The sequence below is a fragment of the Pongo abelii genome, chromosome 6 (assembly GCF_028885655.2).
Source record: "Pongo abelii isolate AG06213 chromosome 6, NHGRI_mPonAbe1-v2.0_pri, whole genome shotgun sequence".
Taxonomy (NCBI): domain Eukaryota; kingdom Metazoa; phylum Chordata; class Mammalia; order Primates; family Hominidae; genus Pongo; species Pongo abelii.
Window position 1 is genome coordinate 50,094,164 of NC_071991.2, and position 20,262 is coordinate 50,114,425.

The following is a 20,262-nucleotide window of genomic DNA, read 5'->3' on the forward strand; positions in this document are numbered from 1 at the left end:
AAACTTAGTTTGGCTGGATATGGAATTCTGGATTGAAAACTCTTCTCTTTTTTTTAATTTTTATTTTATTATTATTATACTTTAAGTTATCTAGAAAACCCCATTGTCTCAGGCCAAAATCTCCTTAAGCTGATAAGCAACTTCAGCAAAGTGTCAGGATACAAAAGCAATATACAAAAATCACAAGCATTCTTATACACCAATAACAGACAAATAGAGAGCCAAATCATGAGTGAACTCCCATTCACAATTGCTTCAAAGAGAATAAAATACCTAGGAATCCAACTTACAAGGATGTGAAGGACCTCTTCAAGGAGAACTACAAACCACTGCTCAATTTAATAAAAGAGGATACAAACAAAAGGAAGAACATTCCATGCTCATGGGTAGGAAGAATCAATATCATGAAAATGGCTATACTGCCCAAGGTAATTTATAGATTCAATGCCATCCCCATCAAGCTACCAATGACTTTCTTCACAGAATTGGAAAAAACTACTTTAAAGTTCATATGGAACCAAAAAAGAGCCCACATTGCTAAGTCAATACTAAGCCAAAAGAACAAAGCTGGAGGCATCACGCTACCTGACTTCAAACTATACTACAAGGCTACAGTAACCAAAACAGCATGGTACTTGTACCAAAACAGATATAGATCAATGGAACACAACAGAGCCCTCAGAAATAATGCCGCATATCTACAACTATCTGATCTTTGACAAACCTGAGAAAAACAGGCAATGGGGAAAGGATTCCCTATTTAATAAATGGTGCTGGGAAAACTGGCTAGCCATATGTAGAAAGCTGAAACTGTATCCCTTCCTTACACCTTATACAAAAATTAATTCAAGATGGATTAAAGACTTAAACGTTAGACCTAAAACCATAAAAACCCTAGAAGAAAACCTAGGCATTACCATTCAGGACATAGGCATGGGCAAGGACTTCATGTCTAAAACACCAAAAATTCTTCTATTTAAGAATGTTGAATATTGGCCCCCACTCTCTTCTGGCTTGTAGGGTTTCTGCCAAGAGATCTACTGTTAGTCTGATGGGCTTCCGTTTATGGGTAACCTGACCTTTCTCTCTGGCTGCCCTTAATATTTTTTCCTTCATTTTAACCTTGGTGAATTTGACAATTACATGTCTTGGGGTTGCTATTCTCGAGGAGTATCTTTGTGGTTTTCTCTGTATTTCCTGAATTTGAATGTTGGCCTGCCTTGCTATGTTGGGGAAGTTCCGGATAATATCATGAAGAGTGTTTTCCAACGTGGTTCTGTTCACCCGATCACTTTCAGGTACACCAATCAAATGTAGATTTGGTCTTTTCACATAGTACCATATTTCTTGGAGGCTTTGTTTGTTTCTTTTTACTCTTTTTTCTCTAACCATGTCTTCTTGCTTTATTTCATTAATTTGATCTTCGATCACTGACATCCTTTCTTCCACTTGATTGAATCGGCTATTGAAGCTTGTGCATGCCTCACGAAGTTCTCGTGCCATGGTTTTCAGCTCCTTCAGGTCATTTAAGGTCTTCTCTACACTGTTTATTCTAGTTAGCCATTTGTCTAACCTTTTTTCAAGGTTTTTAGCTTTCTTGCAATGGGTTTGAACATGCTTCTTTAGCTCGGAGTAGTTTGTTATTACCGACCTTCTGAAGCCTACTTCTGTCAACTCGTCAAAGTCATTCTCTGTCCAGCTTTGTTCCATTGCTGGCGGGGAGTTGCAATCCTTTGGAGGAGAAGAGGCGCTCTGATTTTTAGAATTTTCAGCTTTTCTGCTCTGGTTTCTCCCCATCTTTGTGGTTTTATCTACCTTTGGTCTTTGATATTGGTGACCTACAGATGGAGTTTTGGTGTAGATGTCCTTTTTGTTGATGTTGGTGCTATTCCTTTCTGTTTGTTGGTTTCCCTTGTAACAGTCAGGTCCCTCAGCTACGCGTCTGTTGGAGTTTGCTGGAGATCCACTCCAGACCCTGTTTGCCTGGGTATCACTAGCAGAGGCTGTGAACAGCAAATATTGCAGAACAGCAAACATTGCTGCCTGATCCTTCCTCTGGAAGCTTTGTCCCAGAGGGGCACCCACCTATATGAGGTGTCTGTTGGCCCCTACTGGGAGATGTCTCCCAGTTAGTGTACACAGGTGTCAGGGACCCACTTGAGGAGGCAGTCTGTCCATTCTCGGAGCTCAAACGCCATGCTGGAAGAACCACTGTGCTCTTCAGAGCTGTCAAACAGGGACGTTTAATTTTGCAGAAGCTGTCTGCTGCCTTTTGTTCAGCTATGTCCTGCCCACAGAGGTGGAGCCTATAGAGGCAGTAGGCCTTGCTGAGCTGCAGTGGGCTCCACCCAGTTTGAGGTTCTGGGCCACTTTGTTTACCTACTCATGCCTCAGCAATGGTGGACACCCCTCCCCTAGCCAGGCTGCTGCCTCGCAGTTCAATTTCAGACTGCTGTACTAGCAGTGAGCAAGGCTCCAGACCTGCTGAGCCAGGCATGGGAGAGAATCTCCTTGTCTTCTGGTTGCTAAATCCTTGGGAAAAGCATAGTATTTGGCGGGTGTGTCCCAGGTACAGTCTGTCCCAGCTTCCCTTGGCTAGGAAAGGGACATCCCCCAACCCCTTGTGCTTCCCAGGTGAGGCGATGCCCTGCCCTGCTTCGGCTCACCCTCCGTGGGCTGCACCCACTGTCCAACCAGTCCCAATGAGATGAACCAGGCACCTCAGTTGGAAATGCAGAAATCACCCGTCTTCTGCATCGATCATGCTGGGAGCTGCAGACCGGAGCTGTTCCTATTTGGCCATCTTGGAACAGATCCCTAGCAAATTCTTAAGTATACAATTTAGTATTGTTACTCATATGTCTTATGCTGTACAGTAGGCATAACAAGCATGATCAAAATAAATTAATTTTAATTGCACGCAACACATTGATATGTTCTTCATGTAAAAATTACTGCCTTGCATATAAGTTCCTGTGGTGGTCATACCACTGGTCTAATCCCATAACTAGAAGTGAGGTCAAATGTCAAGTTCTGTGTGTTTTTGCAAATAATTTTTTATTTTTCCTAGAGTTTTCTTTTGTGTGTTTTCTCTTTCTGCTCCTCTCTATCTTTCTGTACACAGTATCTAGCATTGTTTTGAGTTTTTGACCTTAATGTTATCATTCGCTTGGATTTTTGTGCATATTGTTTTTGTCACTCAGCATACAATATGGATATGTTCATGTTGATGCGTATTACTGCCCATGGCTCTACCACTTCCACATGGAGAGGCAGGCTATATGGCATTTGAGGGCGCTGGAGCTAGACCCAGACTGTATGGCTTCAAATCCTGTTCCTGCACTTACTAGCTGTGACCTTGGGCAAATTACTTTCACTCTTGGAACAACAGTTGCCTTACCTGTAAAATGCAGATAATAATAGAGTCCACCTCACAGAGATATTATGAATATTAAAATATTTAATATGTATAAATCAGTTAGAATCATGAATGACACCTAGTATGCAATCAATAAACATAAGGTACTGAAACTTCTTCCATAGACTAGTTAACCATTCCTCCACTGTGACACACCAAGGTTAGCAATGAATTCCTGCTATTGTAGGCAATGCCACAATATACATCATGTATGTATACATGCACACATGTGGGTGTTTCTCCAGAGCAGATACCAAGAAGTCATATCAAAAGGCTGCACATTTTATATTTCAATAAGATGTGTTTACTTATACCGCTGTCAATAGTAAATGAAATTACCCTATTTCACTCCACTTCTTGTAGATCCTTGATGATGTTAATTATATTTATCCTAAAATTCTGCTACTTCTATTAAATTTGCTTCCCTAGATCCAAATTGTGTGGAACGAGATTTTAAAGGTATTATCTGTTTTCTACAGTTTGGATTTTGTCACTTTTTAAATAACATTTGATTGCACTCATTTTTGTGGTCAAGATTTTTTGTTAGGTTCTTTATCAGTTTTTGAAGTTATCTGGAGGAAGGGAGAACAGGTTGCTAAACACTGGCTTTGTATTTGCTTTCAGGGTGTACGGAGGAGAGTGGTCTCTGATTGTGGGCGGAGCAGTAGGCACCTAGTCTTGTGAATATGTACTCACCCTTCCTCTAGGGCATTACTGCTCCCCAGGGCCCCCTCTGTCTCTTCAAATCCAGGGAAACTTGCCGTGATTAATCCTCTGTGTTGTACTTCAGAAATCACCTTGTCAGTTGCCTCGGGTCCTCTCCTGCACTCCACGTTTATGCAGCCTGTTCAGGAAGTGCTCTTAAGGTCTCCCATCCCACTTCAGCATCTCCTAGGGGTTTTGTGGGCTGTGTGGTCTCAGCCTTCCCTCTGACCCATCTGCTTCCTTTTCTTAGGGATCCCTAACCATTTCTGGATCAAGGAGAGTTTCCCTTTTTTTTTTTCCCCAATACAATGATCAATTAAAAACATCTTTCCAATTATTTCTATGGTTTTGGATAAGGAGGATAAGGTGTTTGTTTCTGGAAAATGAGAAGTTAGTGTGGGAGAGTTCATATCTTTGGACAGGTATGCATGTCAACACTGCTCTAGAGGAAAAAGATGGAAGCATCATCATCAAGGTGAATGGTCACAAAGTGGGTCAGCCACCCACCTTCCTTAGTGGCTCTGGGCTGTCCATGGGAACCATCAGCATTTTTCCAGGCATCTAAGTTTTCTTTTGCACATCTTTTTAGACAATCAGACCCATGAAATGAGGAAAGAGGTGGAAGAGGAGAATGAAGAGAGGAGAAGAAAGAGAAGGAAAGAGGAGGAAGATCACTATTATTAAGAGTAAAATATTAGTGAAAATGATCCTACCCTCACTCAAGGACAGTTCTTTATGAAAGAGCACCTGGTAAAGCCAGCTCACCTCCTTGAAGGAACTTCATGGGATAGACGATGGCATGGTATCTGTCTATGCTGAGGGACACCAGGACGTAGGTAGAGGCATAGAGCAGCACAACCTAAAGACAGAAATGAGAGGAAGCTTATGACTTCAGAGAGGTGAGGGAATGCACATAATGGAAAGAATAGCACCTTGTGTTATTTAGAAATCTGAGAGGTGAACCAAAGAAGGGGTGAGTGTTGGGTTAGGAAGGGAAATAACTCTCTTACATGGACAAGAGAAAGGGAAATACTGGGTGGAAGAGGGCAGTTTCCCAGCAAAGACCCCACCCTCAAGCCTGGAAACCAGTGGTCCTAAATGAGAACAGGTATTCCTGTTTTCGTGCCCAAAAAGTTGCCTTTTGGCCAGCCACATGCCCCTATCCTGTACCCATATAAACCCCAAATCCCAGGCTCCAGGAGGAGATGAGCAGACGAATGGCAGAACAGCATGGCAGAGAAGGAGAGAAGAGAAGGAGGGTCTGAACACCAAGAGGAGTTCAGCTGGGGACAATCAGAGAGGCGAATGGCCCTGGACAGCCAAACTCCAGGGGAAGATCATCTTCCCATTCCATCCCCCTTCCAGTTCCCCATCCATCCCGCTGAGAAACACCTCCACCACTCAATAAAACCCCTGCATTCATCCTTCAAGTCTGTGTGTGACCTGACTCTTCCTGGACTATGGACAAGGATGTGGGTACCAAGAGGGTACTGAGCTGGTTACCACTTAAGCCATCTGCAGATGGCAGAGTTAAAATAGCACTATAACACTGGGACTTCAAAAGCCACAGGCACTCACCCCAGACACTACTGTGGGGCCAGAGTTCAATGCGCTTGCCCTGGCTCCTGCACCTACCCTTCTGCATGCTCCCCCCTCCTATAAGGAGTTTGAGCTTGATGCAGCTGAACAGAGAGCCATACCCCTGTCCCATATCCTGTGATGGATGGACCAGGGAACTCTCCCTTTTCATCTCCACACCAGGAAGCAGAGTTTGGTTCCTGGTGCTAGAATTTATACTGCTGGCCATGATGAGTGAGAATGCTTCCAGTTCTTGCTCACTTATTCCCTTGGCCTCTTGGAAACTCCATATTTCAGGATCAGTCCTTGACATTTGCATGGTACGTTTGTTTGTAATTGACTTTTAAAGCTAAACTAATTTTCTCTGCCACAGTTGACATTCCAGAATAATTAGAAACAAAAGTTCATTTGCTTTTTATCAGTGGGAGTCAAGAGATGATAGAAGGGTTCCGGTTTTAGGATCATTTATCATCATCAGCTCTGACACCATCAGAGAGCTCCCCTTTTTCATCCACTTCATTAGGCTCAGGATCTGGGTCTCCTCTCCCCTTCCCACTGTCTCTTTTATTAACTTTACCCACACCTTTTAATTATCTGTGTACAATCTTTTTTTGCATAATTAGCAGAAAAGGAAATTGGGATTTAAGAAGTTAATTTCTCTTATGTGAAGAGCATATTTAGAATGTGATTAAATGAAACATATTTGAAAGGATGATCAAGGTGGACATTTTTCAGGTAACTTGGAGCCTCATTTCTACCAAGAGTCTGGCTTGGCTGTATCTCCACTTTGTAACATTAGGATCAAATCCAGAGGGAGTAGAAGAGTAACTTGTAGATTGAAGTCTAATGGAGAGCATTTACTTCACTTTCTTCTTGGCAGTTACCTTTGTTCTGAATTCGTGCCTTTTTGTTCTTTCTCTGGCTCAGACAAATAACAGTCAAGCACATTGTGGTTCTTTATTATTTGTTATTTCCACAAATGCATCTCAGCACTAATGTTGTGAAAGCCACCATAGGGAGGAGGTTCTGAGGAATGATTAGAAATCGAAGGCTCATAAGAAAGAATGAGATAATGTGCTTTGCAGGGACGTGGATGGACATGGATGGAGGGCGTTATCTTCAGCAAACTAATGCAGGAACGGAAAACAAAATACTGTATATTCTCACTTATAAGTGGAAGCTAACTGATGAGAACACACAGATACACAGAGGGGAACAAAACACACTGGGGCCTATAGGAGGGTGTAGGGTGGGAGGAGGGAGAGGATCAGGAAAAATAACTAATGAATATGAAGCTTAATACTTGGGTGATGAAATAATCTGTACAACAAAGCCCCATGACACAAGTTTACCTGTATAACAAACCTGCACATGTACCCCTCAACTTAAAATAAAAGTTAGAAAAAAGGTTAAAAAAAGAAATTGAAGGCTCCCCTGAAAACTATAAGAAAAAATTATCTCTTGGGAAAAGGTGATAAATAGAGAAAGAGAAAAATGGAAGACTATGTTTAAGAAAAAAAAAAAAATCGATCATCTACTTGGACAAAACTGGGGTTTCTACCTGTGATCCATGAATTTAGAATTATTAAGACTGGCAACAAACAGAGGAGAAGGTGGCATCAGAGAAGGATGAAAAAGAAAGCACACAATGGCAGAACCCTGTGGGGTGGAACATCATGGTGAGGTTATAAGGATCTTGGGGCTCTGTGGCTCTCTTGAGGGAGGTGACAAGCACAGTTCAGAATCTGGAGCAGGAGGAAGAGCCACAAACAAGAGTGTCCAGAAGAGCAGTCAATGTTGATAAAAGGATGCTGACTTTGAGATACAATCAAAAGAGTATTTAATTTCAGAGATTAACCATCTTCAGGCATTTAAGGCAGGGTAAAAAAAAATTAAAGGTTACCTAAAAGAAATGCATCTTAAATTATCATACATCTTTCCCACAAAAAGTAATGCCAGAAAACAGTATAACAACATGTTCAGAGTTTTGAAAAAAAATTATGATCCAAGAACTTTGTAAATATGATTTCTGTGCCAAGGCACAGAACAATTTTCTCAGATATATAAGAAGGAAGAAAATATAACATTTTATATTCTTCCTGGCATACTTCAGCTAATTGAGAATTGAATTAAAATTAAGAATTCAAGAAGAGGGAAGAGCATAGAATAATAACAACTATGGTAAGCAATGAAGTTAGAAACACATGAAATGCTTACAAAATAATTATAAATATGACTATGGAACATTTCAGGAAAAACTTAAGGGAGTTGAGTGAAGGGACAGAGTACAAAGAAAGACATCATGTTCAATTTTGTTATGTATTTTGGGTATCTCTTTTGTTTTTTAACCTTGATAGAGATATATTAAAGCTAAAAGTTAAAGATAAGCTATGATAGAGTAAAATAAAAATGGAGAAATTTTAATTAGTTTCCTATGGTGGCGGGAACAAATTACTACAAACTCGATGGCTTGAAAAAACATAAATTTATCCTCGCACAGCTCTGGAGACCAGAAGTCCAAAATCAGTTCTACTGGGCAAAAATAAAAGTTTGGCAAGCCCATGATTCCTCCAGAGACTCTAGGGGACAATCCGCCCCTTGCCTCTTCCGGCTTCGGGTGACTGCCAGCAGTCCTTGGCGTGTGACCATATCGGCCCAAGCTCTGCCTTTTCCTCTTCTGTGTGTCACACTCCCTTCTACCACCCTCTTATGATTACATGTGGGAATCACTGGAATAAACCAGAATAATCTCCCAGTTTTAAGATCTTTAATTTGATTACATTTGTGAAGTTCCCTTTTCTTGTATAAGGTAACATCACAGGTTCCAGGGATTAAGATATGGATTTTGTGGTGGTGGTGCCGGGGGGCTTTTTTCAAGCCTACCACAATTGATAATCAAATAAAAAGAAAAAACAAGTAAATAGCAAAAAACAAACAAAAAACCCTTAATATAGAAAGACTAAAATGAGGTAACTGAAATTACACCAAACCAAAACACTATTTGTCACAATACATGTGAATGACTTAAGGTCTTTCATTAAGAAAATAACTTATTTTAAAACTTCCCTAAAATCTAATTCTATGCTGTTTAAAAGAGAAAAATTTTAAACCACATCACTTAGATATCTAAGTGTGGAAATAGAGGGATGGCCAAAGGTATATCAAGCAAGTAAAAATTAAAGAAGGCATTCATTACAACACTGCTATTAGACAAATTAAATTCAAAGCAAACAGCATTTCATGTGATAAAGGATTATTTATATTGATAAAAGATACAACGCATGATGGCAATAGAATATTCACAAAGTTCTATGTAACAAGTAACATAACACGAAATATATAATGAAACCGTTCAAAGTTTTACAGAAGAATAAACAAAAATATACAGATAGAAAAAAATAGACTTCATAACATAAGAATAATACACATTGCTATAAAATATCTAGACATTTCAAAAATTGGCGATATACTAAACTACCAAGAAAAAAAACCCTCTCAATAGCTCTAAAAAGTAGGACTTACGCAAATCACATATTTAAAACAATGAGCAATGAAGCAGAAATTAGTAACATGTTTTTTAAAAAAATACCACTTGGAAATTTAAACACCCTCATAATTAACTCGAGTCAAGAAGGAAATCAAAGTACAATTATAGTCAATTCATAAATGTCAACAATGAAAACTCTACACATCAACAACATATGGGATACCATTCGGAGAACAGATGGCAGCTCGAGGACATATGTCTGAATTCTCACTACCCCACCCCTTAATTCTGACAGAAATGACCTAGGAAATATAAAACTAAAGAAAATCTTGCACAGAGAAGTGAGACTTAAATGCTGGAAACAGAGAAATTTTACTTAGCAAAATGCCAGATTGTATTCATATAAAGGAGGATCCCTGGACTGACTTTAAGAAAATAGACTTTATTTTTCAGAACAATTTTATATTTACAAAAAATTGCAAACAACACAGAGGGGTTCCCTATGACTCCCTCCCATCTATATACTTTTCCTTGTCATTAACAGCTTGTAGTTCATTTGTTAAAATTGATGAACCAATATGGATATATTATCATTAACTGAAGTCCATTGTTTATATTAAGGTTCACTCTGTGTTGGACAGTTCTATGGGTTTTGACAATTGCATAATGTTATGTATCCACCATTATAATATCAGAAGAGTTTCACTGTCCTAAAAATCCACTGCTTTTATCTATTCATCTCTTTCCTCCTCCAAATCTCTGGCAACACTGGTTTCTTGCTCTTCTACAGTTTTGCCTTTTTGAGAATGTAATATAGTTGAATCATTTAGTATGTAGCTTTTTCAGACTGGCTTCTTTCACTTAGCAATGGGCATTTAAGATTCCTCCATGTCTTTTCATGGCTGGATAGCACATTTTGTTATATCACTGTATAATATCCCATTTAATGGATGTACCACAGCTTATCCATTCAGCTTTTGAGGAACATCTTAATTCCAGTTTTTGGTGATTATGAATAAAGCTACTATAAACATTCTTCTGTGGATATAAGTTGTCAACTCAACTGAGTAAATACATAGCCTTACAATTGCTGGGCTGTATGGTAAGACCATGCTTAGTTTTGTAAGAAACTGCTAAATTATCTTCCAAAGTGACTGTACCATTTTGAATTCCTGGCAGCAATGAATGAAAGTTCCTGTTAATATTCATCCTCATCAGCCATTGGTATTTTCAGTTTTTTTGAATTTTAGTGATTATCTAATAGATGTGTAGTGTTGTCTCATTGTTGTTTTAATTTGCAATTCCCTAATGGCATATGATTTTGAGCTTCTTTCTATCTGTTTACTTGCCATCTTCTTGGTGAAGTGTTTATTCAGATCTTTTGCCCATTTTTGAAATCAGTTGTTTGTTTTCTTATTGTTGAGTTTTAAGAGTCCTTTGTACACATTTGGATACAAATCCTTTATGAAATATATATTCTGCAGATATTTTCTCCCTTTCTGAGGGCTGTCTTTTCATTATCTTAAACAGTGCCCTTTGTGAAGTTTTAAATTTTCATAATGTCCAACATTTCAATCATTTTTCATGGATTATGCTCCTGGTGTTGTATCTAAAAACTCATAGACAAACCCTAGGTCCCTTAAATCTTCTCCTATGTTATCTTCTAGTCGTTTTATATAATAGTATTGAGCATTATATCTATGATCTAAACTGAGTTGGTTTTTGTGAGAGGCATAAGGTCTACATTAAGTTTTTTTTTTTTTTTTTTTTGCATGTGGATGTTCAACCACTCTTTCAACTAAGACAGCCATTCTTGAAAAGGCTATCTCTCAATGCCTTTGCTCCTTTGTCAAAGACTAGTTGACTATCTTTTTGTATGTCTGTTTCTGGGTTCTCTGTTCTGTTTCGTTGATCTACTTGTTGATTCTTTTACCAACACCATGCTGTCTTGATTATGAAGCTTTATAGTAAGTCTTAAAATCAGGTAGTGTTGGTTGTTCAAACTTGCTCTTTTTCTTTAATATTACATTGGTTATTCTGTGTCTTTTGCCTTTCCATATGATTTTAGAGTTTGTCTATATTGATAAAATATCTTGTTGGGATTTTGATTGGAATTGTATTGAATTTATAGATCACGTTGGGCAGAATAGACATCTTAATGATATTAAGTCTTCCTATTCATGAACATGGAACATCTCTTCATTTATTTAGATATTGGCTTTTTTCCATCAGTTTTATAGTCTTCTTCAATAGATCTTGTATATATTTTGTTAGATTTACACCTAAGTTTCGTTTTTTGGTGTTCATATAAATGGTATTGTGTTTTTAATTTCAATCTGAACTTGGTAATTGCTGGAAAAAACAACTGACTTTTGTATGTTAACCTTCTATTCTGCAATGTTGCCATTTTTGCCTACTAGGTCTGGAAGTTTCTTTTTTGTTTGTTTTTATTTTTCTTGTCTATTCTTTCAGATTTTGACATAGACAATTACAAATTTATTAACAAAGACATTTTTATTTCATCTTTTCCAATGCATAAACTTTTTATTTACTTTTCTTGTCCTGTTAAATTATCTAAGACATCTACTTCAGTGTTGAATGGGAGTGGCGAGAGAGGACATCTTTACCTCGTTCCCAGTCTTAGGACAAAAGCACCTAATTTCTTGCCATTAAATATGAGGTTAACTGTATGGTTTTTTTAGATGCTGTTAATCAAGTTGAGGCAGTTTCTCTCTATTTCCAGTTTGCTGAGTTTTTATTATAAATGGATGTTGAATTTTGTTAAATGCTTTTCCTGTGTCCATTGGTGGAAAAATCACATAATTTTCCTTCTTTATCTTTTTTGTGTGATAGATTATATTAATTGATTTTTAAATATTTAACCAGATTTTCATGCCTGGAATATATCTCACTTGGCCACGGACTATAATTCTTTCTATACATGATTATACCTTTAAATGAAAATTTAAGTTGCTAATATTTATTGAGAATTTTTGCATTTATGTTCATAAGGGATATTGTTCTGTAGTTTTCCTTTCTTTTAATGTCATTGGTTTTAGAATTAGGGCAATTCTGGCCTCATGGAACAATGGTTCCCTTTTTGTCTGTTTTCTAGAGAAGACTGCAGATAATTGTTATCATTTTTTTCTTAAATGATTGACAGAATTCACTAATGAACCCATCTGGGCCTGGTGTTTTCTTTTGTGGAAGATTATTAATTATTAATTCAGTTCCTTTAGGAGGTATAGGCCTATTCGAATTATCTATTTCACTTTATGTGAGTTTTGGCAGATTGAGCTTTTCAAGGAATAGGTTCATTTCATCTAAGCTATCAAACTTGTGGGCATAGAGTTGTTTATAGTATTTATTTATCATTCTTTTAATGTCCACAGAATCAGTAGTGATGACCCCTCTTTCATTTCTGATATTAGTAACTTGCGGCTTCCCTCTTCTTTTCTTGATTAGCCTGGCTAGAAATTTATCAATTTTATTATCTTTTTCAAGAAACAGCTTTTGGTTTCATTGATTTTCAGTACTGAATTCCTGTTTTAAATTTAATTATTAATTTTTTCTGATTTTAATTAAATTTTTAATTGAAAAACAAAATAGTATACGTTTATGCTGTATAACATGATGTGTTTATGTATACATGTGGAATGGCTAAGTTAAGCTAATTAACGTATTCATTACCTCACATACTTATTCTGCAGAGAAAATTTAAAATCTACTTCAATTTAATAATTTATGCTCCAATTTTTATCATTTCTTTTATTCTGCTTTCTTTAGGCTTACATTTCTTTTCTTTCTCTAGTTTCCTAAGATTAGATTATTAATATCACATATTTTTTCTTTTCTAATATATCCATTCAGTGTTATAAATTTCCCTCAAAGAACTGCTTTTACTGCATCCTACAAACTATGATGTTATATTTTCATTTATTTCAAAATATTTCTTGAGATATCTTCTTCAATTCATATACTACTTAGAAGTGTGTTGTTCAATCTCCAGTTTGAAAATTTTCAGCTATCCTTCTGTTACTGATTTTTAGTTCTATTCTGTGTGTTCTGAGAGCATACTTTGTGTAATTTCTATTTTTTTACATTGTTAAAATGTGTTTTATGGTCCATATGCAGTTTCTCTTGATGAAAATCCCATATAAGTTTGATAAGAAGATATATTCTGCTATTACTGGATGAAGTATTCTATAAATGCCAATTAGATCCATTTAATTAACAGTTCAGTTCACTTTAACTGATAGCTGTTTAGTTAAACTGTATTTCTCTTTGCATTCAACCCCCCGCCCCTTTTTTTTAGACAGAGTCTCACTCTGTCACCCAGGCTGGAGTGTAGTGGTACGACCTTGGATCACTGCAACCTTCACCTTCCGGGTTCAAGCGATTCTCCTGCCTCAGCCTCCCAAGTAGTTGGGATTACAGGTGCATGACACCACATCTGGTCTATTTTTGTATTTTTAGTAGACACAGGGTTTCACCATGTTGGTCAGGCTGGCCACGAACTCCTGACCTCAAGTGATCCACCTGCCTCGGCCTCCCAAAATTCTGGGATTACAGGCATGGGCCACTGTGCCTGGGCTGCATCTCTTTCAATATTGTCATTCAGTTCACTTATCCTAAGTATGATTACCAATGCATTATTGCTATTTTTGTGTCAAGCAGCTATCTGTAGGTCAATTAAGAGTAAGAAAAGTAGCTTTCATTTTGCCTTCATTTATTCCTTCTCAATTGCTCTTCCTTTCTTTATATTGATTTGTGCTTATTATTTTATCATTTTCCCCTTTATCTGAAGAATTTCTTTTAGCATTTTTGTAAGAAAAGTTTAATTTTGAGAAATTTCCTGTTTTTGTATGTCTGAGAAAGTCTTTATTCTTCTTCACTTTTGAAGAATAATTTCACTTGATAGAGAATTTTAGGTTGAGGGGATTTTTATTCTTTTCCCACTTTAAATATTTTATTATACTATCTTCTTACTTGGCTGATTTCTGATAAGTCAGAGGAAATTCTTATTATTGTTTATTTATCGGTAAGCTTCTCCCTCAACTTCTATCAGGATTTTATCTTTGTCTTTGGTTTTCTGCAGTTTGAATATGATATGCCTAGAGGTACATTTTTTCTAACATTTATTTTGCTTTGGTGTTCTCTGAGCTTCCTGGATCTGTGGATTGCTGTTTGCCATTAATTTAGAAAATTTTTCATCTTTTATTGCTTCAAATACTTCTTCTGCTCTTTTCTTTTTTTGGTATTTCTGTTATGTGTGTGTGCTACACTTTGTGTAATTGTCCCACAGTTCTTGGGAATTCTATTACATTTTTAAAAGTAGATTTTATTATTAGAGCAGTTTTAGATTAATAATTGAGCAGAAGGTACAGATTTCCCATAAACCCCCTTTCCCCCATACACAGAGCCTCACTCACCATCATGCTTCCACGCAAGAGTGGTATATTTGTTACAGTGGATGAACCTACATTGACACATCATTATCACCCAAAGTTCATAGTTTACATTAGGATTCACTCTTGGTGTTATACATCGTATTTTGACAAAAGTATAGACATGTGTCCACTGTTATAGTATAGTACAGAGTAGTTCTACTGCCCCTTGTTCCCCCTCTGTGCTCTGCCTCCCTCTCCCCAATCCCTGGCAACCACTAATGTTTTCACTTTCTCCAGAGTTTTGCCTTTTCCAGAATGTCATACAGTTGGAATCTACAGTATGTAGCTTCTCAGACTGTCACTTTTGCTTACTAATATGCATAAGGTTCTTCCATGTCTTTGCATGAGACACGTAACCTTTAAATAAGCTTGACAACTCATTTCTTTTTAGCACTGAATAATATTTCATTGTATGGATGTACCACAGCTTATTTCTCCATTTACCTACCAAAGGACATCTTGGTTGCTTCCAAGTTTGGAAAATAGGAATAAACATGATATAAACATTTGTATGCAGGTTTTTGTGGGAATATATGTCTTCAACTTATTTGGGTAAATACCCAGGAGCACAATTGCTGGAATGCATGGTAAGAATATAATTTTGGAATAAACCACTAAACTGTTGCTGAAGTGGCTGTGCTATTTTGTATTCCCACTAGCAATGAGTGAAAGTTCCTGTTACTTCACATTCTCAATAGCATTTTGTGTTGTTAATGTTTTAGATTTTGATTATTCTAATAAATATGCATTGCTATATCATTGTTGTTTTAATTTGCAATTCCCTAACAACAAAGATGTTCATAAGTATATAAGCATCTTTTCATTTACTTATTTGCCTTCTATATAATTTTTTGGTGAGGTATCTGTTCTTTTTTTTTAAATTAATTAATTAATTAATTTATTATTATACTTTAGGTTTTAGGGTACATGTGCGCAATGTGCAGGTTAGTTACATATGTATACATGTGCCATGCTGGTGCGCTGCACCCACTCACTCGTCATCTAGCATTAGTTATATCTCCCATTGCTATCCCTCCCCCCTCCCCCCACCCCACAACAGTCCCCAGAGTGTGATGTTCCCCTTCCTGTGTCCATGTGTTCTCATTGTTCGATTCTCACCTATGAGTGAGAATATTTGGTGTTTGGTTTTTTGTTCTTGCGATAGTTTACTGAGAATGATGATTTCCAATTTCATCCATGTCCCTACAAAGGACATGAACTCATCATTTTTTATGGCTGCATAGTATTCCATGGTGTATATGTGCCACATTTTCTTAATCCAGTCTATCATTGTTGGACATTTGGGTTGGTTCCAAGTCTTTGCTATTGTGAATAATGCCGCAATAAACATACGTGTGCATGTGTCTTTATAGCAGCATGATTTATAGTCCTTTGGGTATATACCCAGTAATGGGATGGCTGGGTCAAATGAAATTTCTAGTTCTAGATCTCTGAGGAATCACCACACTGACTTCCACAAGGGTTGAACTAGTTTACAGTCCCACCAACAGTGTAAAAGTGTTCCTATTTCTCCACATCCTCTCCAGCACCTGTTGTTTCCTGACTTTTTAATGATTGCCATTCTAACTGGTGTGAGATGGTATCTCATTGTGGTTTTGATTTGCATTTCTCTGATGGCCAGTGATGGTGAGCATTTTTTCATGTGTTTTTTGGCTGCATAAATGTCTTATTTTGAGAAGTGTCTGTCCATGTCCTTTGCCCACTTTTTGATGGGGTTGTTTGTTTTTTTCTTGTAAATTTGTTTGAGTTCATTGTAGATTCTGGATATTAGCCCTTTGTCAGATGAGTAGGTTGCGAAAATTTTCTCCCATTTTGTAGGTTGCCTGTTCACTCTGATGGTAGTTTCTTTTGCTGTGCAGAAGCTCTTTAGTTTAATTAGATCCCATTTGTCAATTTTGGCTTTTGTTGCCATTGCTTTTGGTGTTTTAGACATGAAGTCCTTGCCCATGCCTATGTCCTGAATGATATTGCCTAGGTTTTCTTCTAGGGTTTTTATGGTTTTAAGTCTAACGTTTAAGTCTTTAATCCACCTTGAATTGATTTTTGTATAAGGTGTAAGGAAGGGATCCAGTTTCAGCTTTCTCCATATGGCTAGCCAGTTTTCCCAGCACCATTTATTAAATAGGGAATCCTTTTCCCATTGCTTGTTTTTCTCAGGTTTGTCAAAGATCAGATAGTTGTAGATATGCGGCGTTATTTCTGAGGGCTCTGTTGTGTTCCATTGATCTATATCTCTGTTTTGGTACCAGTACCATGCTGTTTTGGTTACTGTAGCCTTGTAGTATAGTTTGAAGTCAGGTAGTGTGATGCCTCCAGCTTTGTTCTTTTGGCTTAGGATTGACTTGGCGATGTGGGCTCTTTTTTGGTTCCATATGAACTTTAAAGTAGTTTTTTCCAATTCTGTGAAGAAAGTCATTGGTAGCTTGATGGGGATGGCATTGAATCTGTAAATTACCTTGGGCAGTATGGCCATTTTCACGATATTGATTCTTCCTACCCATGAGCATGGAACTCTCTTCCATTTGTTTGTATCCTCTTTTATTTCCTTGAGCAGTGGTTTGTAGTTCTCCTTGAAGAGGTCCTTCACATCCCTTGTAAGTTGGATTCCTAGGTATTTTATTCTCTTTGTAGCAATTGTGAATGGGAATTCACTCATGATTTGGCTCTCTGTTTGTCTGTTGTTGGTGTATAAGAATGCTTGTAATTTTTGCGCATTGATTTTGTATCCTGAGACTTTGCTGAAGTTGCCTATCAGCTTAAGGAGATTTTGGGGTGAGACAATGGGGTTTTCTAGATAAACAATCATGTCATCTGCAAACAGGGACAATTTGACTTCCTCTTTTCCTAATTGAATACCCTTTATTTCATTCTCCTGCCTAATTGCCCTGGCCAAAACTTCCAACACTATGTTGAATAGGAGTGGTGAGAGAGGGCATCCTTGTCTTGTGCCAGTTTTCAAAGGGAATGCTTCCAGTTTTTGCCCATTCAGTATGATATTGGCTGTGGGTTTGTCATAGATAGCTCTTATTATTTTGAGATACATCCCATCAATACCTAATTTATTGAGAGTTTTTAGCATGAAGGTTGTTGAATTTTGTCAAAGGCCTTTTCTGCATCTATTGAGATAATCATGTGGTTTTTGTCTTTGGTTCTGTTTATATGCTGGATTACATTTATTGACTTGCGTATATTGAACCAGCCTTGCATCCCAGGGATGAAGCCCACTTGATCATGATGGATAAGCTTTTTGATGTGCTGCTGGATTCGGTCTGCCAGTATTTTATTGAGGATTTTTACCTCAATGTTCATCAAGGAGATTGGTCTAAAATTCTCTTTTTTGGTTGTGTCTCTGCCTGGCTTTGGTATCAGGATGATGCTGACCTCATAAAGTGAGTTAGGGAGGATTCCCTCTTTTTCTATTGATTGGAATAGTTTCAGAAGGAATGGTACCAGTTCCTCCTTGTACCTCTGGTAGAATTTGGCTGTGAATCCATCTGGTCCTGGACTCTTTTTGGTTGGTAAGCTATTGATTATTGCCACAATTTCAGCTCCTGTTATTGGTCTATTCAGAGATTCAACTTCTTCCTGGTTTAGTCTTGGGAGAGTGTATGTGTCGAGGAATTTATCCATTTCTTCTAGATTTTCTAGTTTATTTGCGTAGAGGTGTTTGTAGTATTCTCTGATGGTAGTTTGTATTTCTATGGGATCGGTGGTGATATCCCCTTTATCATTTTTTATTGCATCTATTTGATTCTTCTCTCTTTTTTTCTTTATTAATCTTGCTAGCGGTCTATCAATTTTGTTGATCCTTTCAAAAAACCAGCTCCTGGATTCATTAATTTTTTGAAGGGTTTTTTGTGTCTCTATTTCCTTCAGTTCTGCTCTGATTTTAGTTATTTCTTGCCTTCTGCTAGCTTTTGAATGTGTTTGCTCTTGCCTTTCTAGTTCTTCTAATTGTGATGTTAGGGTGTCAATTTTGGATCTTTCCTGCTTTCTCTTGTGGGCATTTAGTGCTATAAATTTCCCTCTACACACTGCTTTGAATGCATCCCAGAGATTCTGGTATGTTGTGTCTTTGTTCTCGTTTGTTTCCAAGAACATCTTTATTTCTGCCTTCATTTTGTTGTGTACCCAGTAGTCATTCAGGAGCAGGTTGTTCAGTTTCCGTGTAGTTGAGCGGTTTTGAGTGAGATTCTTAATCCTGAGTTCTAGCTTGATTGCACTGTGATCTGAGAGATAGTTTGTTATAATTTCTGTTCTTTTACATTTACTGAGGAATGCTTTACTTCCAAGTATGTGGTCAATTTTGGAATAGGTGTGGTGTGGTGCTGAAAAAAATGTATATTCTGTTGATTTGGGGTGGAGAGTTCTGTAGATGTCTATTAGGTCCGCTTGGTGCAGAGCTGAGTTCAATTCCTGGGTATCCTTGTTGACTTTCTGTCTGGTTGATCTGTCTAATGTTGACAGTGGGGTGTTAAAGTCTCCCATTATTAATGTGTGGGAGTCTAAGTCTCTTTGTAAGTCACTCAGGACTTGCTTTATGAATCTGGGTGCTCCTGTATTGGGTGCATATATATTTAGGATAGTTAGCTCTTCTTGTTGAATTGATCCCTTTACCATTATGTAATGGCCTTCTTTGTCTCTTTTGATCTTTGTTGGTTTAAAGTCTGTTTTATCAGAGACTAGGATTGCAACCCCTGCCTTTTTTTGTTTTCCATTTGCTTGGTAGATCTTCCTCCACCCTTTTATTTTGAGCCTATGTGTGTCTCTGCACATGAGATGGGTTTCCTGAATACAGCACACTGATGGGTCTTGACTCTTTATCCAATTTGCCAATCTGTGTCTTTTAATTGGAACATTTAGTCCAGTTACATTTAAAGTTAATATTGTTATGTGTGAATTTGATCCTGTCATTATGATGTTAGCTGGTTATTTTGCTCGTTAGTTGATGCAGTCTCTTCCTAGTCTCGATGCTCTTTACATTTTGGCGTGATTTTGCAGTGGCTGGTACTGGTTGTGCCTTTCCATGTTTAGCGCTTCCTTCAGGAGCTCTTTTAGGGCAGGCCTGGTGGTGACAAAATCTCTCAGCATTTGCTTGTCTGTCAAGTATTTTATTTCTCCTTCACTTATGAAGCTTAGTTTGGCTGGATATGAAATTCTGGGTTGAAAATTCTTTTCTTTAAGGATGTTGAATATCGGCCCTCACTCTCTTCTGGCTTGTAGAGTTTCTGCCAAGAGATCCGCTGTTAGTCTGATGGGCCTCCCTTTGAGGGTAACCCGACCTTTCTCTCTGGCTGCCCTTAACATTTTTTCCTTCATTTCAACTTTGGTGAATCTGACAATTATGTGTCTTGGAGTTGCTCTTCTCGAGGAGTATCTTTGTGGCGTTCTCTGTATTTCCTGAATCTGCATGTTGGCCTGCCTTGTTAGATTGGGGAAGTTCTCCTGGATAATATCCTGCAGAGTGTTTTCCAACTTGGTTCCATTCTCCCCGTCACTTTCAGGTACACCAATCAGACGTAGATTTGGTCTTTTCACATAGTCCCATATTTCTTGGAGGCTTTGCTCGTTTCTTTTTATTCTTTTTTCTCTAAACTTCTCTT

General features: G+C 37.7%; 1 protein-coding gene across 5 annotated transcripts in view; it reads right to left on the bottom strand.

The window, feature by feature from the left end:
- Nucleotides 1-20,262, bottom strand: part of NPSR1 (neuropeptide S receptor 1) — a 233,521-nt gene that overhangs the window by 62,626 nt on the left and 150,633 nt on the right. For 3 of the 5 annotated variants that reach the window (XM_024249779.2, XM_024249778.2, XM_002818064.4), the window contains exon 4: nucleotides 4,889-4,982. The exons of the other annotated variants lie outside the window; for them this stretch is intronic. In XM_024249779.2, the coding sequence (XP_024105547.2) occupies nucleotides 4,889-4,982 (94 nt within the window). The remainder of the gene's footprint in view (nucleotides 1-4,888; nucleotides 4,983-20,262) is intronic. 5 annotated transcript variants of the gene reach the window in all.